This window comes from Phyllobates terribilis, unplaced genomic scaffold, assembly GCF_046119375.1.
Source record: "Phyllobates terribilis strain yellow unplaced genomic scaffold, ASM4611937v1 Scaffold_3__8_contigs__length_932513732, whole genome shotgun sequence".
Lineage (NCBI taxonomy): Eukaryota > Metazoa > Chordata > Amphibia > Anura > Dendrobatidae > Phyllobates > Phyllobates terribilis.
Genome location: NW_027362763.1, coordinates 31580693 through 31599668, shown reverse-complemented (window position 1 = coordinate 31599668; position 18976 = coordinate 31580693). Strand labels below are relative to the sequence as shown.

Sequence of the window (18976 nt, the reverse complement as noted above, 5' to 3'; positions counted from 1 at the left end):
TGTTGTCTTTAGTTTAGAGTGGGGACTGACCAGTGCTCACCCCCCCTCCATATCTGGGGCCTAGCTCTAGGCATATACAGGGATTAGTTTTCCTGTTCGGCGATAGGTGCAGAATCTATATAGGGATGGTAGGACAGGTGGGGTGATATTAGATCTGCCTAGGGGTCTCCACTCCCCCTTTCTCTAGCGTTTGGGCTACCCTCACCTCATCCCTTCGTGTTGCACTCAGTCTTTCCCACACTGTGCGTGACAAATAAAGAGCCTGAAGAAGATGCAAACAATGGGGGAAGGGTAAAAGAAGAGGCACAGGGGACCAGACGGTGAACTGCAGGGATGTCAGGACAGGTGATCGCTAAGGTAAGTATTATTTTTTTTTTGTACATCCTATTTTTTGTACTTAATGTTCTGGAGAGAACCCAGATCATAATAAGGAACATTCAAGTAGCAGCGAATAACTTCACTGCAAATTGAAATTCCCCGTAATATCCGCACATTTTGGTGAATTCGAATGTTGGCAGAGTCGCTCATCTCTGGTGCTGTCCTTTTTCATAGCGAAGAATGAAACAGTCAGAAGTGATTTTTGATTACATAAAAAGGATGAACAAATACTCTGCCTTCCTGGTCAAGAACTGAAACTTTGAACATTTTGTTCTTGGCAACTTAGGTTATGAAGTACAGAAGGGGCCGCCATCCTTTAACCTTACATATTGGAACAGTAAGATAGACAAACAGGGCTGCCACCAGGAATTTCATGGCCCCATAGTGGCAACGTTTTCGGGCCCCCTTGAGACTCTACCAAGGCTCTGCCCCGGCTCCGCTTCCATCCCGCAAGCCTTCCACATTCTCACTGCCCACACTTGAAAATACTCCACTTCTGCACCCCATCCTCACCAATCACACATTAACAGTTCCCATCGAACACCATATCACACATATAGCCATCAGTTTTTGTTCTGGATGATGAGTGAGGGGGCACAAGAAGAGTAGTAGGTAGGTGGGCCAGCGGGTGGGTTAATGGGAGGTTGGATGGGGAAACGGGAGGTCGGACGGGCGAGTGGGTAGGTGGGCGCTCACCTCATCACTTTTGGGCCCTCAACTCCTGCATACAATGTGCCGCAAGGGCCCAGGGTGCGCTAGCAGTTTAGGAACAGAGGGCTGGCCGTCACTGTTGTCAGACGCAGTCGGCCCCCTCTGCTGCGGCCATACAATATAAGTAGCTGCAACTGTGAGTCACTGGGACCCCGGAGCTTAATAAGACAAAATAAAGTAACTAGCCTGGGCCCCAGCGTGCCACGCAGTCTGCCAGGCTGTTTATACAGTGGCTCGGCTGTGCTGCCTAAGCACAGGCTGCGCTGCATGTCTCACCAAAGTCGGGCCCCCCCGCCTTTGATTTTGCTCACCGGCCCCATATACCAGTAATGGCAGTAATGACCTGATGGTGGCCCTGTAGACACAACTCTCAGATCCAAAGGACGAGGTTGAGGTGCGAAACCTGTGTGATCTGTTTCCCACTTTGCCGCAACTTTATCTATAGCTCGGCTGTTGGTCATCTATTACCGTATTTTTCGGACTATAAGACGCACCGAACCATAAGACGCACCTAGGTTTTAGAGGAGGAAAATAGAAAAAAAAAATGTGGTCATGATGAACTGTTATAGGGGAGGGGGTCTGCTGCTGACACTGTTATAGGGGTAATGCTCGCCAATTCTGTTAATATCCTCCATCCTAGTATATATGGCCCTTCCTTCTTGGTATACATGGCCTTCATCACCATCCTGGTATGCGTGGCACCCAAATCCACCATCCCAGTATGCATGGCACCCCTGATCCCCATCCTGGTATGCATGGCACCCCTCATCCCCATCCCGGTAGGCATGGCACCCCTCATCCCCATCCTGGTAGGCATTGCACCCTCATCCCCATCCTGGTAGGCATGGCACCCCTCATCCCCATCCTGGTATGCATGGCATCCCTGATCCTCATCCTGGTATGCATGGCACCCCTGATCCTCATCCTGGTATGCATGGCACCCCTCATCCCCATCCTGGTATGTATGGCACCCCTCATCCCCATCCTGGTAGGCATGGCACCCTCATCCCCATCCTGGTAGGCATGGCACCCCTCATCCCCATCCTGGTATGCATGGCACCCCTGATCCTCATCCTGGTATGCATGGCACCCCTGATCCTCATCCTGGTATGCATGGCACCCCTGATCCTCATCCTGGTATGCATGGCACCCCTCATCCCCATCCTGGTAGGCATGGCACCCTCATCCCCATCCTGGTAGGCATGGCACCCCTCAGCCCCATCCTGGTATGCATGGCACTCTTCATCTCTCATCCCTCTTCCTGGTATGCATGGCCATCCTGATCCCTCTTCCTGGTATGCATGGCCATCCTGATCCCTCTTCCTGGTATGTATGGTTACCCCCTCATCCCTTTTCCTGGTATGTATGGTCACTCTTATCCCTCTTCCTGGTATGTCTGATCCCCTCATCCCCTGCTGCACACAAAAAAAAATAAAACAATAGTTCTACTCACCTTTCTTCCCTCTGTTCCAGCGCTGTGTCCTCCTCTGCAGCCAGCACTGAACTCAGCGTGAGCCGCGCATGGCGTTATGAGTATGACACAGAGATGCTGTGCCGGCAGAGTCACTGCTCACCACGCCTGGACTGTGTGCGTGGGGAGCAGTGACCATTGATTCTCTAATAGCCGCCACATTGTACCACTGCGCGGCTCCTGCAGCAGCCGGCGGTCAGCGTACCCACTTATTAAAGTTCATGAATATTCACCACTCCCATGGGTTGTAGTGAATATTTATGGACTTTAATAAAGGGCACGCTGACCGCTTGCTACTGCAGGAGACCCGCTGCAGTGTAATGTGCCAGCTATTAAGGAAAATTAATATTCAGTGCTCCCCACGCCCATGGGCGTGGGGAGCAATGAATATTCATATTCTTTAGTAGCGGGCACAGCATAGGCTGCAGCAGGCGGCTCCTGCCTCCTGTGCCCGCTCCAACGCCACTGCCGCTCCCCCACACCACCCACAGCCACCATATATACACTATATATATATGGGTATACATTCGGACTATAAGACGCACCCCCTCTTATAGTCCGAAAAATATGGTAATTGGATCCTAAATTGGACAAGTCGGCCGTGCAGATACAATTAATATGGTGGACATTAACATATTAGAAATATGGGTAGGAAACACATTGTGTGTTCTTCTACAGATGCATTTACATGGGTCTAGTAGCTAAGGTAACTAATTTTCTCTTTTGATCCAGGCTCAAATGGTAAAGCCAAATTACCCAACATTGTCATAAACATCACTGAGAAACTGGAAAGGTAAGGAAAACCAACTGGCCAAGAATAGTGGGCAAGATCATAGAGATAACCCAAAAAAACTACAGCACTAATTACAGTACATGCCGCCATCAATGTTGGGCCTGTAGTTAGTGCAACCTATTCTGGTGAGCGTAATTCCTAGTCTTTTTCATATGGGTTATCTGTTACCATGGAGTGTTTTTCTCTGCTTTAATCAAACTCGGTGTCCATATACTGTCAGTATTGCCCGGACCTTCCATTGTTCTACTGAAACAAAACTGAGATCATCTTAGTGTCCTTCAGTGATGAAAGCTCGGTTCAATAGATCCAGTAAAATATGGTCGCCTTATTTTCTTTGTTTCTCCAGAAATCTGTACCGAAACTACGGTTAATTTTTATCATGTCAGCTGAAACTCTTCACGGGATTGAGTTGAAGAATCTAACTATCTTCACCGAATATATTCTACTTGGGTTTACAATGGACATGAAGATAAATCTTGTACTTTTCATTTTATTTTTAGCTATCTACATAGTGACCACTGTTGGAAACGGTCTCATCATCTTTATGGTCATCACCAACCCCAAGTTGCATAAACCCATGTACTTTTTTCTTTGCATGTTATCCATTCTTGACTTAGGTTATTCCTCCACTGTTTTGCCAAAATTATTAACAGATCTTTTCTCTACTGAGAGGATCATCTCACCCATGGCTTGTCTCATTCAGATTTATGTTATCCTCTTCGTAGAAGGATCCGAGTGTCAGCTCCTTACCGTGATGGCTTATGACCGGTACATTGCCATATGCCGACCTCTCCACTACTCCGTTCTCATGCGTTGGAGCTTTTGTTATAGGCTGGTTTCACTAGTATTCATCTCAAGCTTTATGCTTACAATTTTTCCATCGACTTTCTCTCCGCTTACCATGTGCTACAACCGGATCAACCATTTCATGTGTGAGATGCTGGCAATCATCACACTCTCATGTGAGGACATCTCTTACAGTGAACGGAATATATTTTTCATCAGTTTTATCACTCTTCTCCTTCCTCTTATGCTTATTTTAATGTCGTATGCTGCCATCATATCCTCCGTACTAAAGATTCGCTCCGCGGGAAGGTCTAAGGCTTTTTCCACCTGTACGTCCCATCTAGGGGTGGTGGCTCTGTACTTCGGGACAGTCATGCTGATGTACTTTGGTCCCTCGTCCATGTACTCCACAGATCAGGAGAAATATAGCTCCATATTTTATGTCATCGTCTCTCCGATGTTGAACCCTCTTATCTACAGTCTCAATAACAGGGACGTTAAAGAATCACTGAAAAAGTTTTTCACCAACTTCACTCAGAAGTGCTCACTTTACGAATGAGAACTTAGGATAAATCTTAAAAGTAGGAGTATTATCTGCTTTATTGACTCGTCGTGGTTACCCACTGAGTATCCAAGACATCAATAAAAGACTAAAAGAGTTTTCTCCCATGGTAGTCGGATTACCACCACCAAATACTGTGCCAGAACATGTTAACTCCCATGGGCAAAAGGAGGTGATCCCGGACTACACATTAGAGGAGTAACATAAAGCTTCAGGGTCACAGTGCAGAATCCGTACCATGGTCCTCCACTCAGCGTGTCCCATTTATAATACTGATGTCTACTCATGTGAATCAGATCCCCCTTGGGTCCTGTGTGACTGCTACTTTTGCACCCTCTTTAAGTACACTCTGGTTACACATCAAATACAGCAATGCAGAAAATTGCTTAAAGCTAGAGTTTAGCGGATTTATTCACGGAGGATCAAGTTCAAGTCGAGTTTCCTGAAATTCGCGGTTTCACTCTAACTCGAATATTTTGAAGATTCGACTCACAGGATGCAAAAAAACAAAACTTGCTGGAATTATTTCCCACACTGCTGCAGCATCAGAGAATGGGCTAACGTCATTTTACATTGCCGCACGGGCCTTCCCATAATGTCCTGGACCAACACAGATCAGTGGTTCCCAGTGGAGCACAGTTTGTACGGCAGTCATTTTCCATCTCCACAGTCACTGGGCAAGTCTCTCTCTCCTGTAGAGTGTAAGCTCTTATGGTCAGCAGGGTCCTCTCTCGCTCTCTCCTGTAGAGTGTAAGCTCTTATGATCAGCAGGGTCCTCTCTCGCTCTCTCCTTTAGAGTGTAAGCTCTTATGGTCAGCAGGGTCCTCTCTCTCTCTCTCTCTCCTGTAGAGAGTAAGTTCTTATGATCAGCGTGGTCCTCTATCTCTCCTGTAGAGTGTAAGCTCTTATGGTCAGCAGGGTCCTCTCTCTCTCCTATATAGTGTAAGCTCTTATGATCAGTGGGGTCCTCTCTCTCTCTACTGTAGAGTGTAAGCTCTTATGGTCAGCGGGGTCCTCTCTCTCCCGTAGAGAGTAAGCTCTTATGATCAGCGTGGTCCTCTATCTCTCCTGTAGAGTGTAAGCTCTTATGGTCAGCGGGGTCCTCTCTCTCCTGTAGAGTGTAAGCTCTTATGGTCAGTGGGGTCCTCTCTCTCTCTCCTGTAGAGTGTAAGCTCTTATGGTCAGTGGGGTCCTCTCTCTCCTGTAGAGTGTAAGCTCTTATGGCCAGTGGGGTCCTCTCTCTTCTGTAGAGTGTAAGCTCTTATGGTCAGCGGGGTCCTCTCTCTCCTGTAGAGTGTAAGCTCTTATGGTCAGCGGAATCTCTCTCTACTGTAGAGTGTAAGCTCTTAAGGTCAGCGGGGTCGTCTCTCTTCTGTAGAGTGTAAGCTCTTATGGTCAGTGGGGTCCTCTCTCTCCTGTAGAGTGTAAACTCTTATGGTCAGCAGGGTTCTCTCTCTTTCTCATGTAGAGTGTAAGCTCTTATGGTCAGTGGGGTCCTCTCTCTCTCTCCTGTAGAGTGTAAGTTCTTATGGTCAGTGGGGTCCTCTCTCTCTCTCCTGTAGAGTGTAAGCTCTTATGGTCAGTGGGGTCCTCTCTCTCCTGTAGAGTGAAAGCTCTTATGGTAACGGGGGTCCTCTCTCTCCTGTAGAGTGTAAGCTCTTAAGGTCAGTGGGGTCCTCTCTCTCCTGTAGAGTGTAAACTCTTATGGTCAGCAGGGTTCTCTCTCTTTCTCATGTAGAGTCAGCATCTTATGGTACTGTAGAGTCAGGCTTTTTCTGGTCAGCGGGGTTCTCTATTCTGTAGATTACAAGCTTTCCAGTATTGAGATTCTAAATAGTGAAACAATGCAGTGGAAATACAGTCCTTTCTTCTCATTTTTTGGGGAATCCACCAAAATGTCATTTACTATTTGCCAGCACTGCCTAGACACAATGTTTATATACATTGAAGTCAAGGAGAATAGAAGCAGCAGAAATATTTTTGCAGATCAGGGAGATCCACAATATCTAAAACCTCTGAGCAGTGGCCCATAATGCCTTGCAGCTATCACATCATATAGTAGCACAGCCAATAAGGAAGGACTTGGCCCATAATGCCTTGCAGCTATCACATCATATAGTAGCACAGCCAATAAGGAAGGACTATCATAGCTAGTATAAAAATCAAGGCATGGAATGCAGGAGAAATTGGGAAAAGAGCCCTAAATACATTGGACAAATAGCACAGACAATTTTTGTTGTACAACTACAGTGTAATAGATAAGTGTAATAGTAAGTGCATAATACAGAGATTCAATTGATGGGAGTAGAGAGATAGGAGAGATTCCAGCAGCATTTCCAGACTCAGTGTGATTGATCAGTGATCTGGTGTAGTTGGAATCTGTCCTGCAGAAATTTAATTCATTACAATTTTTTTCATTCTTCATGCACAAGCAGGCAGCAGCAAGCCAACACAATATTTATTAAAGAGAAAAAATATAACTCAGTTTCAGTTAAAAAAAATGTGAGTTTAACAAGTAACTGTAGAGATTTATGGATTTTTTTTTTTATTCAATCTTTTATAAGATGGGGGAATAATTGTGTTAAAAAAATACAACAGAAAATTAACCATATTTACTTGGGATGTGCTACTTTATATCACTGCAGGAAAACACAACTGCCATGTGCATCCCTATTTCTTTGTTGAGCTTGAGTGAGGGCAAGTAACAAGGTTGAAGGAAGACTAAGTCCATCTAGTTCAACCCTGCGTCAAGTAGACCCAACACCCCCGATTACTTGCCCCAGACTCTTCTATCTCATCTTACCACAAACTGACCCTAGACAATTCTCTTGGATCTGTATATTAGCTGATATAATATCAAGTTCATGGAAAAAACAATATTGTTCATTATTTACAAATGTCTTAAAATAAATTTCGGTCTAATTCCCCCTCCTCTGTAATTTGTCTCATTTACTGTGAAAAATAACAAGTCTCCAGAGTTTCTAATTGGTTAAGGCTTCCTTATAAAATCCCCATAACCTTCGATTTCCCATCAGGTGTCGCTTGTTGTACTTAAGATCTGAGAAAACGCCACTTCTTTATTTTACTTAATGTTCAGAATATGTCGTGCTTTTATTGTCTTTTCATGTACAATTCTTATCATTTGGAAAAAAATATTTGGATTGAAAAGTCTTCTCTTATTGATGGTTCTGGCCATTGAGTCTGAATTGAAAGGATCTGCTCACTTTCACAGCCATTAGTTTCCTCTAGTCCAACGCCTCGGAAACCAAAAATAAAGAAACTTTACAAGTGGCCTTGAATATCTTGAATACATGTAAATCTTTGAAAATCTAGTCAAGGGGAGCAGGCACAAGGTTTTCTTTCTATTTGGCAATATAGGAAGGGGATAGGAAGTTTGGAGATGTGGTGAATCAACCCCAGAAGAAGGAACCTCATTAATTCTTATACTAACTTCACGAACAGAAGGAAATTCACTGACTTAGTGACTGTCAGACATATAGTGATTTTGCACTTGTCCTCACTATCATTAAAGGTTTTTGGGTGAAAAATCGTTAAAACTGGTGAGGGTATATACATGATCTCTTTTGACTGCAACTAAGTTACATTGTCTATTGGAGTAGTGTGAAACTACCCTATTTTACCCCAGATCCAGGTCCTTCCCTCAGATTTTGCACTGGAAATATGCTTCTTCAGTTGAACTGCTAAGCATATAAGCACAAGCCCACCCATAAGTCCACTGGAAAGTTGACTTGAGATCTTCAATGTATGGTCATGGAGGTCTACAGGTAAAATATAGACATAGATGGCTACATCTGGTTGGACCTCCATCAAGCCGTTGTTGGGAACACCTTATAACTCAGAAAAACAAATCCACGTTATTTTTATAAAGAAAACATAGCAAATCATTTTTTATACTGTGAACTGTTTTACTTTGCACGTTACAGTCCTTAGTTTCATGGTGTGGTGGGCTAAGAGCCGCTTTTTAACTGTAAAAATTGTCCTTGGGTTGTTACTGATAAAGTTCTGGATAGCATTACGAAGACAAGATTGTCCAAAGTTCTTTGCGAAGACAAGACTGTCCAGAATTCTGTGCGAAGACTGTCCGGAGTTCTGTGCGAAGACAAGACTGTCTAGAGGTCTGTGCGAAGACAAGACTGTCCGGAGTTCTGTGCGAAGACTGTCCGGAGTTCTGTGCGAAGACAAGACTGTCCGGAGGTCTGTGCGAAGACAAGACTGTCCAGAGGTCTGTGCGAAGACAAGACTGTCTAGAGGTCTGTGTAAAGACAACACTGACCTGTTTTGAGCTAAGTCTTAACCATTGAAACTTGGTTCTAGAATGTTTTGAGTGTTCCGTAACCTCAAGTGTGGAAAGAAACCATTGAGTATAAACGAAAACCATTAGGCAAGTTGTAACATTTTTGCTGAACTTACAAAAAATAAGTTACATTTTCTTATTTCACCAACTTTAAAAGGGAACCCTCATGCCAAGAATGAAGTCCACTGGAGACCTTAGATGTTATTTTTCTAGGTATATACTGGACACTTCTTTGTACCCGTTATGTCAATGATTATTTCTACTTCTCTTATTTTAAAATGATAAAAATCCTATATAAAGTTAGGTATTACTAATCTAAAGGTAAATCCAAATGGTGAATAGTCTCCGGTTACAGTCAATACTGTCAATCACCATCTTAACGTTATACCAGATCCTAGACTAGGTTATCGCTTAACCGATGATGGAGAACAGTACCACCATCATTACAGAATTTATTCTGCTTGGATTTACCACAGATAGAAAGACAAATGCCGCACTATTTGTCTTATTCTTTATCATCTACCTAGTCACATTCACTGGAAACAGCCTCATAATATATATGGTCATCATCAACCCAAAGTTGCATAAACCCATGTACTTTTTTCTTTGCATATTATCCTTTCTTGACTTGTGTTATTCGACGACTGCTTTGCCCCGATTATTGGCCGATCTGTTTTCTACTGAAAGATCCATCTCGTATATGGCTTGTTCCCTTCAGATCTATGTAATCCTTCTGGTGGAAGGGTCGGAGTGCCAGCTTCTTACTGTGATGGCTTATGATCGATATGTCGCCATATGTCTGACGCGCCCCTGGGCCGGTGTCGCGCTGCGTTGCGCACGCGGGAGCCTACCCGGAGCCGGATCTCTTGAGGGTTGTAGTCTCGTGGCGGTGACCCGGTCCGTGCCCAGGGAGTCAAACTAGACGGCAGTCTATTAGTAGTAAATAGTTGAGGACTACGCCACCCGTTGAGTGCAGCCAGGGAGCTGCTGCTGCAGGGCAGACCGCTGAGGCCGGTGGTAGGATTGTGCAGCGTGATAGTATAACCCCCAACGGGAGGGGTATGGCCTCAGGGCAGCCGACGTGGATGATGGGGGTAGCAGGAACCACTCAGAGACGGTACGGTGTAGTTCAGGGTCTTTACTGGTAACAACGACAGACCCTCCCGGAGTACTTGCTAGCAAACGGGGCCTGGTCAGTCTTTGAGCAGATGGGATCTCCCCTGGCCAGGCGTAGTTGTAGGCCTCCCAAACTGACTGTACTCTTCTGGCTACCTTGCTAGAAGCTGATGTAAGTAGCCCACGTCCCTGAGTGTACCGTGTGGTGCTCACCCGTATGGCCGGTGACTCGGGGCCTTCTAATGGCTTCCGCTCCACGATGGCGGTGCTGGTCCCACGCGTGTGACCGTGCCTTCGGGCTTCTGGGCCAGAGGACCTGAAATCCCCTGCCTGACGGATTCTGCTGCTGGGTAGGAGTTAGTCCCCACAGCCTCGGACTCCGGGTCCGGTAAAGAATCTTCTTAGTCAGGGCGAACTCTGCAGCTGCCAGCCCCTGACTCCTTGTAACTCTGCTGTTTCCTATGCTGCTTCTTGTCTCCACTCTCCTTGTCTGACTCACCCTGCCTCAGCCCCAGGTTTATACAGGGGAAGTCCTTCCCCTCCCAAGACTGGGCAGGAGGTGTGGCATGCACAGGATCCCTGACCAAAGGACCTCCCACCTGCTCTCAGACATAATATCTCTATCACTGTGGCAACCAGACCCCTGGGGTGTCACATTCCCCCCTAGTGAAATTTAGTACTCCGGGACTAAACACATTTAGAAAAACATAACAAAGTATAACAATAACAATACTATAAGAAAAACACATAAGATGGTTACGGCGTGTCCGCAACCGGATGCAGTCTTTGAAGAAAAGCAAAGGTGTCCATTTCACCAACACAGGGAGACGTAACCAGGTAGGGGTCTGTCCTACCCCGAGTCCTTAACAGTCTCTAGTCCATCCTGGGTTACGCTCCAACTATATACAAGGATTCCCGGTAAATCCACCAAGGTTTCCTAAAAATAACTAGAAACACAAAATTATACACAAGCAACAAGACACAGAAAAACATAAATAAAACAATTTATACACTTTAAATTCTCCAGCGTGCGGGTAACTGGCCTCTAGTGGCCCGAGTGGACCTACGGAGCTGACTGTCTGGCCCTGAACTACAGGGTGTAGGAGCTGTCAAGGGTAAACTGGGCAGCTGTCTACCGGCTCTTTGTCTCACTAGGGGTACGGCAGGCTCACTATAAGCAGAGGGTTGATTCTCCTGTTCTGCTTGTGTGGAGTCTTCTGCCTCCTGGACCGGCTGTTCTTCCAGCTCTACCCGTTGCTCCGTAGGTTCTTGGGATGATGGTTGGAGGAAGGTGAGTACGGGTACCACAACTGCACCATTGACTTGAGTCCAAGACTGAGGAAAGTCCCCGAGCACGGTACTAACCATATCTTCCCTTTCTTCCACGGGTCGATGGTCTTCTTGTTCCTCTTCAGGGTTCCTCAGTTGTTCGGGACACTTCTTCAGGTGGTCCCGGGATACAATGGCTGTGGTTTCCCCTCCGTCTTTACTGATGGTACAGACCTTCGGGTTCTCGTGGCTTGAGGGCAGTACGGTGTACGGGTCCTTCTCCCACTGGTCGTCCAACTTGTGGAGCCGTCTCTTCCTCTTCAAGACCTGCTCTCCGGGTACCAGGGGAACAGCGGGAGCATACTGGTTGTAAGTTTTCTCTTGTCTTTCCCTAGCCTGACAGAGACTTCGCTCCACGCTCTCCTGTACTCTCCGGTACTGCTGCTGCCTCTCTGTGTCCCAGTCTGTTTCTGGTGAAGTGTCCTCGGGGGTCAGGACTCCCATTTCCAGGTCAACAGGTAACTTACCAGGTCTTGCCCTCATTAGGTAAGCCGGGGTACAGTTGGTGGAACCTACCGGGATGTGGTTGTATAGGTCCACCAGATCGGGCAACTTTTCAGGCCACAGACTGCGTTCTTCCAGGGGCAACGTTTTTAGAAGATCCATTACCACCTGGTTCATTTTTTCACAAAGTCCATTAGTCTGCGGATGGTAGGGTGTCGTCCTTATCTTCCGGCAGCCATACAGATTGCAGAATTCCTGAAAGACCTCCGCTTCAAAGGCAGGTCCCTGGTCCGTCAGCACTTGGTCCGGGTACCCGTGTGGACGGCAGAAGTGCTGCTGGAAGGCTCTAGCTGCTGTTTGAGCCGTTAAGTCCTTGACGGGGACGACAACCAAGAACCGGGAGTAATGATCCACGATGGTTAACGCGTAGACGTAGCCACTTCTGCTTGGGGTCAGTTTTACATGATCCAAGGCTACCAGTTCCAACGGTTGCCGGGTGACGATGGACTGCAGGGGAGTCTTCTGGCTGGCTCGGTCCTTCCTTCTCAGGTTGCACGGGCCACAATCTCTGCACCACTTCTCGATGGTTCCCCTCATGCCTACCCAGTGGAACCGCTCGCGCAGCAGGAACTCCAGCTTTTTCCACCCAAAGTGTCCAGCTCCGTCGTGGTATGCCTCCATCACCATGGCTGCGTCTCTTCGTGGCACCACTACTTGCCAGAGTAATTCATGCGTCCGGGAGTTAACCATTCTGCGGCACAACTTCCCTTTGTAAAGGAACAGTCGACTCTTCTCTGCCCATAGTTGTTTGGCTTCCTCCGGAGCGTCTGGTTCAAGGCGAGCCTCTGGCCGAGTCAGCATCTCCTTCACCAGTCGGACGGCAGGGTCGCTGTCTTGCGTTTCCGCCCAGTTGTAGTGGGGTAAGGGGTTCAACGTAGCAGCCTGCTTACTCCTTACCCGGTGGGAATACTGAATAGTCCCATGACGGTGGAACGCAGGGAGTTCAACTTCTTCCAGTCCCTCCGGATCTTCTCCTCCGTCCGGCAGGTTGGGCATCCTGGACAGGGCGTCCGCGTTGGTATTGGAGCGTCCTGCCCGGTATTTAATTGTGAACTCGTAGTTGGACAGACGGGCCATCCACCTCTGCTCCAGGGCACCGAGTCTTGCCGTGTCCAGGTGTGTCAGCGGGTTGTTATCCGTGTACACGGTGAACCGGGAAGAAGCGAGGTAATGCTTAAAGCGCTCAGTGATTGCCCATACTACGGCCAGGAACTCTAACTTAAATGAGCTGTAATTCTCGGGGTTCCTTTCGGTGGGTCGCAGTTTTCGGCTGGCGTAGGCGATTACTCGTTCCTTCCCCTGCTGGATCTGGGACAGTACGGCTCCTAGCCCGATGTTACTGGCGTCGGTGTAGAGGATAAAGGGCTGGCTATAATCCGGGTACGCCAGGATTTCGTCCCCCGTGAGGGCCATCTTCAGCTGGCGGAAGGACTCTTCTTCCAGCTCTTCCCATTTGAAGGGCGGCTTCTGGTTCTTGGCCTTCCGGGACTGGCCTATCAGGAGGTCCTGCATAGGTGCTGCCTTTTTGGTGAAACCGGGAATAAACCTTCGGTAGTAGCCTACCAACCCGAGGAACTGCCGCACTTCTTTTACGCTGGAGGGGCTTGGCCATCCCTTAATTGCGGTGATCTTATCGGGGTCGGGAGCCACTCCGTCAGCGCTCACCACGTGTCCCAGGTACTGCACCTTTGGTTTCAGGAGGTGACACTTGGAGGGTTTCACCTTTAGGCCGTAACTCGCCAGAGCCTCGAACACTTCCGCCAGGTGTTTCAGGTGGTCCTCATACGTCTTGGAATATACGATGACATCGTCCAGGTACAACAGGACCGTCTCGAAGTTTCTGTGGCCCAGACAACACTCCATTAGGCGTTGGAAGGTTCCTGGTGCGTTGCAGAGTCCGAACGGCATGCAGGTGAACTCGCTAAGTCCCATCGGGGTGGTGAATGCGGTCTTCTCCCGGTCCGCCTCTGCTACAGGAACCTGCCAGTACCCGCTAGTGAGATCCAAGGTAGAGAAGAAGTTAGCAGATCTTAAAGCAGCCAATGACTCCTCTATCCTTGGTAAGGGGTACGCATCCTTGTGTGTGATACGGTTGATTTTCCGGTAATCTACACACATCCTCATGGTGTTGTCTTTCTTTTTGACTAAAACTAATGGGGCTGCCCAGGGGCTACAACTATCCCGGATTACCCCAGCCTCCTTCATATCTCTAAGCATCCCCTTGGCGTGTTGGTAATGTGCAGGGGGTACGGGTCGATACCTCTCTTTTATGGGAGGATGATCTCCCGTGGGGATGCGATGTTCTACCCCCTTGACTCGCCCGAAGTCTAACGGGTGTTTACTAAACACTCTCTCATACTCTTGAACCACCCGATAGACTCCTTGTTTCTGATGTGAGGGAGTGGAGTCAGTACCCAAATGTAGTTGCTGACACCAGTCCTCCATGTCTTTCTTAGAGCCGTTACCTTCCTCCGGGTGAGATGGAGGCAAGGGTTCCACAGATTGTATAGAACTTTGATTAGTGGTATATAATTTGGCTAGCGTGGCATACCGGGGCAGGTACACTTCCCTCTCCCCGATATTTATTATGCGAATGGGCACCCTCCCATGGCGTACATTGACCACCCCCCGTGCTGTCAAAATGGTGGGCCTACTGTCTGAGTAAACTGGTTCTACCATTGCCTGGTAATCTCTACCTCTCAGACCAATAGCTGCCCGGCACCAAATCATCATTTCACTTTTTGGGGGCATGGCAATAGGAAAAGGGTCACACATTCTTACGCTACCAATCTCACCGCCGGAGAGTTCCACTTGTTGCCGTTGCATCAGTGCCCGGATCTCTTTCTGGAGCACCCGCTGCTCGCCGGAGCTGGCATTCTTGGCAACCTGCTGTAAAAGGAAAATCACCTCTGCAAGACAATTTTCAATTACATTAGTTCCTAGAGTTATTTTTGGGTGACTCTCATGTTTATCGATATCTACAATGATCAGTCCCTGTGCGGCCAGTTCGACTCTACCAATTTTGATGGTCACCTCTTTAAATCCGATCTGTGGCACGGGCTGACCATTGCTGGCGATGATACTCAAGTCGTCGTCGGGGTAGCGGGTAATATCCGAGTCATTCCAATACTGCTTGAAGAGCACGTACGGGATGGTGGTGACCTGTGACCCGGTGTCCAGTAGGGCACTCATGGGAATGCCATCCAGTACCACAGGCAAGACTGGACGTCCTCCCACATATCTGTCGCGCCAGTTCGATGGGCCTGGTGACCTTTTTCCTGGGGGTTGGCCCTCTACCCCAGGTTGTGCCCGTTTAAAGAACAGTACCTTGCCATATGTCCGGGTTGATTGCAGCGGCGGCAGATGGGTCGTCCGTCCTCACTGTATCGGTCACTGGGTCTTCCTCTGGCCGGTGGGGTCCTCCTTGGTCGACGCCACGGGATGTCCTCCGGTCCGGATGCCAGCTGGATCTTCCCTGGGGTGGAAACCTGTAAAGACTGCACAGTTCGGGTTAGCGCAGCAACGCTCTTAGCTAGCTCTTGGACCTGATGGTGTAGGTCTGGAGCCGGGTCATTGTCCAAAGCCTGCGCATCAGCTCCCACAGGCCCTGCTGACAAGGGCGCCGCCTCCTGGTAGTAAGTGGTAGTGGGGCGTCTGTGGGTCACAACGCCACCTGGTGCCGGTTCTCGGAGCACCCGGATGGCTCTGTCCTTGAACTGTGCAAAGTCCAGATGGGGATCCTGTAAGGCCATTGCCCGCAACTGGGTTCGGTGGGCATTGCAATATAAACCCTCTATAAATTGTTCAGTCAACAGCCTGTCCTCGTTTCCCACCCCATCAGGGTCGGTCTGCTTTATGGCCCTCAGGGCCTCTTGTAGGTTTAGTGCATAGTCCCTTATACTCTCATGCGCTCGCTGCTTGCACCCGTAGAATCTAAGCTTAATCTCGGCTGAGGTGCGGGTATCAAAGGTGTCCTTCAGCCGGGTTAGTATCCCTGCGACAGTCTTCCTCCCAGGTGGCCAGGATTTTACTTCCCTTTTGGCTGCCCCGGTTAGTTGGGCCACCAGGATGCTCACTTTTTGCTCTTCTGTGAGGGGGTACACCTGGAAGAGGCTATCCAGCTTTTCTCTAAAGTCATGCAGGGTATGTGACTCCCCTGAGTACTGGGGTAGCCAAGCTGCTCCCGGGATATAGGGCATGGTGAAGGGCATAACTGCAGCAGCGGTAGCGCTGGCGGGGGTTGAGGCAGTGAAGCTCTCCTCCGTATCCGACATCTTCCTCCCCCCTAGTGGACCGTGGCCTACCTTGCGATGATCCTCTTCCGTAGGCCGCGGCTCCGCAGTGAATCGTCAGGGTTGAGGACCTTCCGTCGCGCTCCTGTGACGTCGGCGTCTGCTGGGCTCCTTCCAGGACCTTACGCAACGTCCGGACGTGAGGCGGGGCTTCAGTTCTCGCGCGCTTTCGGAGTCCACGCCCCTCTTCTTCCCGCGCGGCGTCCTCAAGATGGCGTCCAATGGCGGGAAAACTCCACGGATGGCGGGAAGAAGGTCGAAGATGGCGCCGGATGGCGGGAAAACTTCGCGGATGGCGGGAAGAAGGTAGAAGATGGCGCCGGATGGCGGGAAACCTTCACCACTGGTAAGTTTGAACAGTCTTTGCTTTTCAGGCACGCAGTACCCGGTGGTTGCGGGCACGAAATCCTGCCGACTACGCCAAAGTTGACGCGCCCCTGGGCCTGTGTCGCGCTGCGTTGCGCACGCGGGAGCCTACCCGGAGCCGGATCTCTTGAGGGTTGTAGTCTCGTGGCGGTGACCCGGTCCGTGCCCAGGGAGTCAAACTAGACGGCAGTCTATTAGTAGTAAATAGTTGAGGACTACGCCACCCGTTGAGTGCAGCCAGGGAGCTGCTGCTGCAGGGCAGACCGCTGAGGCCGGTGGTAGGATTGTGCAGCGTGATAGTATAACCCCCAACGGGAGGGGTATGGCCTCAGGGCAGCCGACGTGGATGATGGGGGTAGCAGGAACCACTCAGAGACGGTACGGTGTAGTTCAGGGTCTTTACTGGTAACAACGACAGACCCTCCCGGAGTACTTGCTAGCAAACGGGGCCTGGTCAGTCTTTGAGCAGATGGGATCTCCCCTGGCCAGGCGTAGTTGTAGGCCTCCCAAACTGACTGTACTCTTCTGGCTACCTTGCTAGAAGCTGATGTAAGTAGCCCACGTCCCTGAGTGTACCGTGTGGTGCTCACCCGTATGGCCGGTGACTCGGGGCCTTCTAATGGCTTCCGCTCCACGATGGCGGTGCTGGTCCCACGCGTGTGACCGTGCCTTCGGGCTTCTGGGCCAGAGGACCTGAAATCCCCTGCCTGACGGATTCTGCTGCTGGGTAGGAGTTAGTCCCCACAGCCTCGGACTCCGGGTCCGGTAAAGAATCTTCTTAGTCAGGGCGAACTCTGCAGCTGCCAGCCCCTGACTCCTTGTAACTCTGCTGTTTCCTATGCTGCTTCTTGTCTCCACTCTCCTTGTCTGACTCACCCTGCCTCAGCCCCAGGTTTATACAGGGGAAGTCCTTCCCCTCCCAAGACTGGGCAGGAGGTGTGGCATGCACAGGATCCCTGACCAAAGGACCTCCCACCTGCTCTCAGACATAATATCTCTATCACTGTGGCAACCAGACCCCTGGGGTGTCACATGTCAACCTCTCCACTACCCCGTCCTCATGCGTTGGGGTAACTGCTATAAGTTGGTAACGTTAGTATTCATCTTAACTTTTATGCTTTGCACTCTCCCATCGATTCTCAATCCCATTACTATTTGTTACAACCGTATCAACCATTTCATGTGTGAGATGTTGGCTGTCCTAAAGTTATCATGTGAGAGCATCTCTACCAGTGAACTCCAGATATTTTCCATCAGTTTTCTTTCTCTTCTTCTTCCTCTTGTGCTTATCTTACTGTCTTATTCTGCTATCATATCTTCTGTGTTAAAAATTCGCTCCGCGGGAAGGTCTAAGGCTTTTTCCACCTGTACATCCCATCTAGGGGTGGTGGCTTTGTACTTCGGGACAGTCATGCTGATGTATTTTGGTCCCTCGTCCATGTACTCCACAGATCAGGAGAAATATAGCTCCATATTTTATGTCATCGTGTCTCCGATGTTGAACCCTCTCATCTACACTCTCAATAATCGAGAAGTTAAAGACACCATCAAGAAGGTCGTCACAAACTCTTGAAACGAGATGAACACAGATTTCCATTGATTTTCATGATTGCTGCAGCGTTACAGGTTTCACCAGTTCTATCCCATGAAAATTGGTCAAAAACTCATATTTGGTTGGATAAGGAAAATAGGACTATCACAAACTTTTTAGTTAAAGCGGTTGTCCCATGAACAAAGTTCATTTTCATCAATAGACCTTGGAATAATAATAATAATTTCCACAATTGGATGTGTTTAAAAAAATGTTCCTGGGCTGAGATAATCTTATAAATGTGCCCCTGCTGTGTACTGTGTAATGGCCGTGTCTGACCGTGCAGGAACATGGTCTGATCATACCACATCTCCTGGGCAGGGGAGGAAGCAAAAGAGTATAGAGACATTACAGAACGGGATCTCAAATAATTCTTTCCTTGAGGTAAAACATCTTTTAAAAACCGGCAGAGAAATATTTTATCTAAAAAAAAAAATAATCCCTGATCCCGTGCTGTAATATCTGTATAGTCTTTTACAGCGGGGAAAAAAAGTATGTAGTCCGCCACTAATTGTGCAAGTTCTCCCACTTAAAAAGATGAGGTCGGCCTGTAATTGACATCATAGGTCGACCTCAACTATGAGAGACAAAAGGAGAAAACAAATCCTGAAAATCACATGGTCTGATTTGGAAAGAAATTTTTTTCAAATTTTGGTGGAAAATAAGTATTTGGTCAATTACAAAAGTTCATCTCAATCCTTTGTTATTTATCCTTTGTTGGCAATGACAGAGGTGAAATGTTTTCTGTAAGTCTTCACCAGG

General features: G+C 48.4%; 1 protein-coding gene across 1 annotated transcript; it reads left to right on the top strand.

The window, feature by feature from the left end:
• Positions 1 to 3732: 3732 nt before the first annotated feature.
• LOC141258409 (olfactory receptor 5AR1-like) lies at positions 3733 to 4698 on the top strand. Its single transcript, XM_073673409.1, has one exon. The coding sequence runs from the start codon at positions 3733 to 3735 to the stop codon at positions 4696 to 4698; it is 966 nt and encodes a 321-aa protein (XP_073529510.1).
• Positions 4699 to 18976: the final 14278 nt, after the last annotated feature.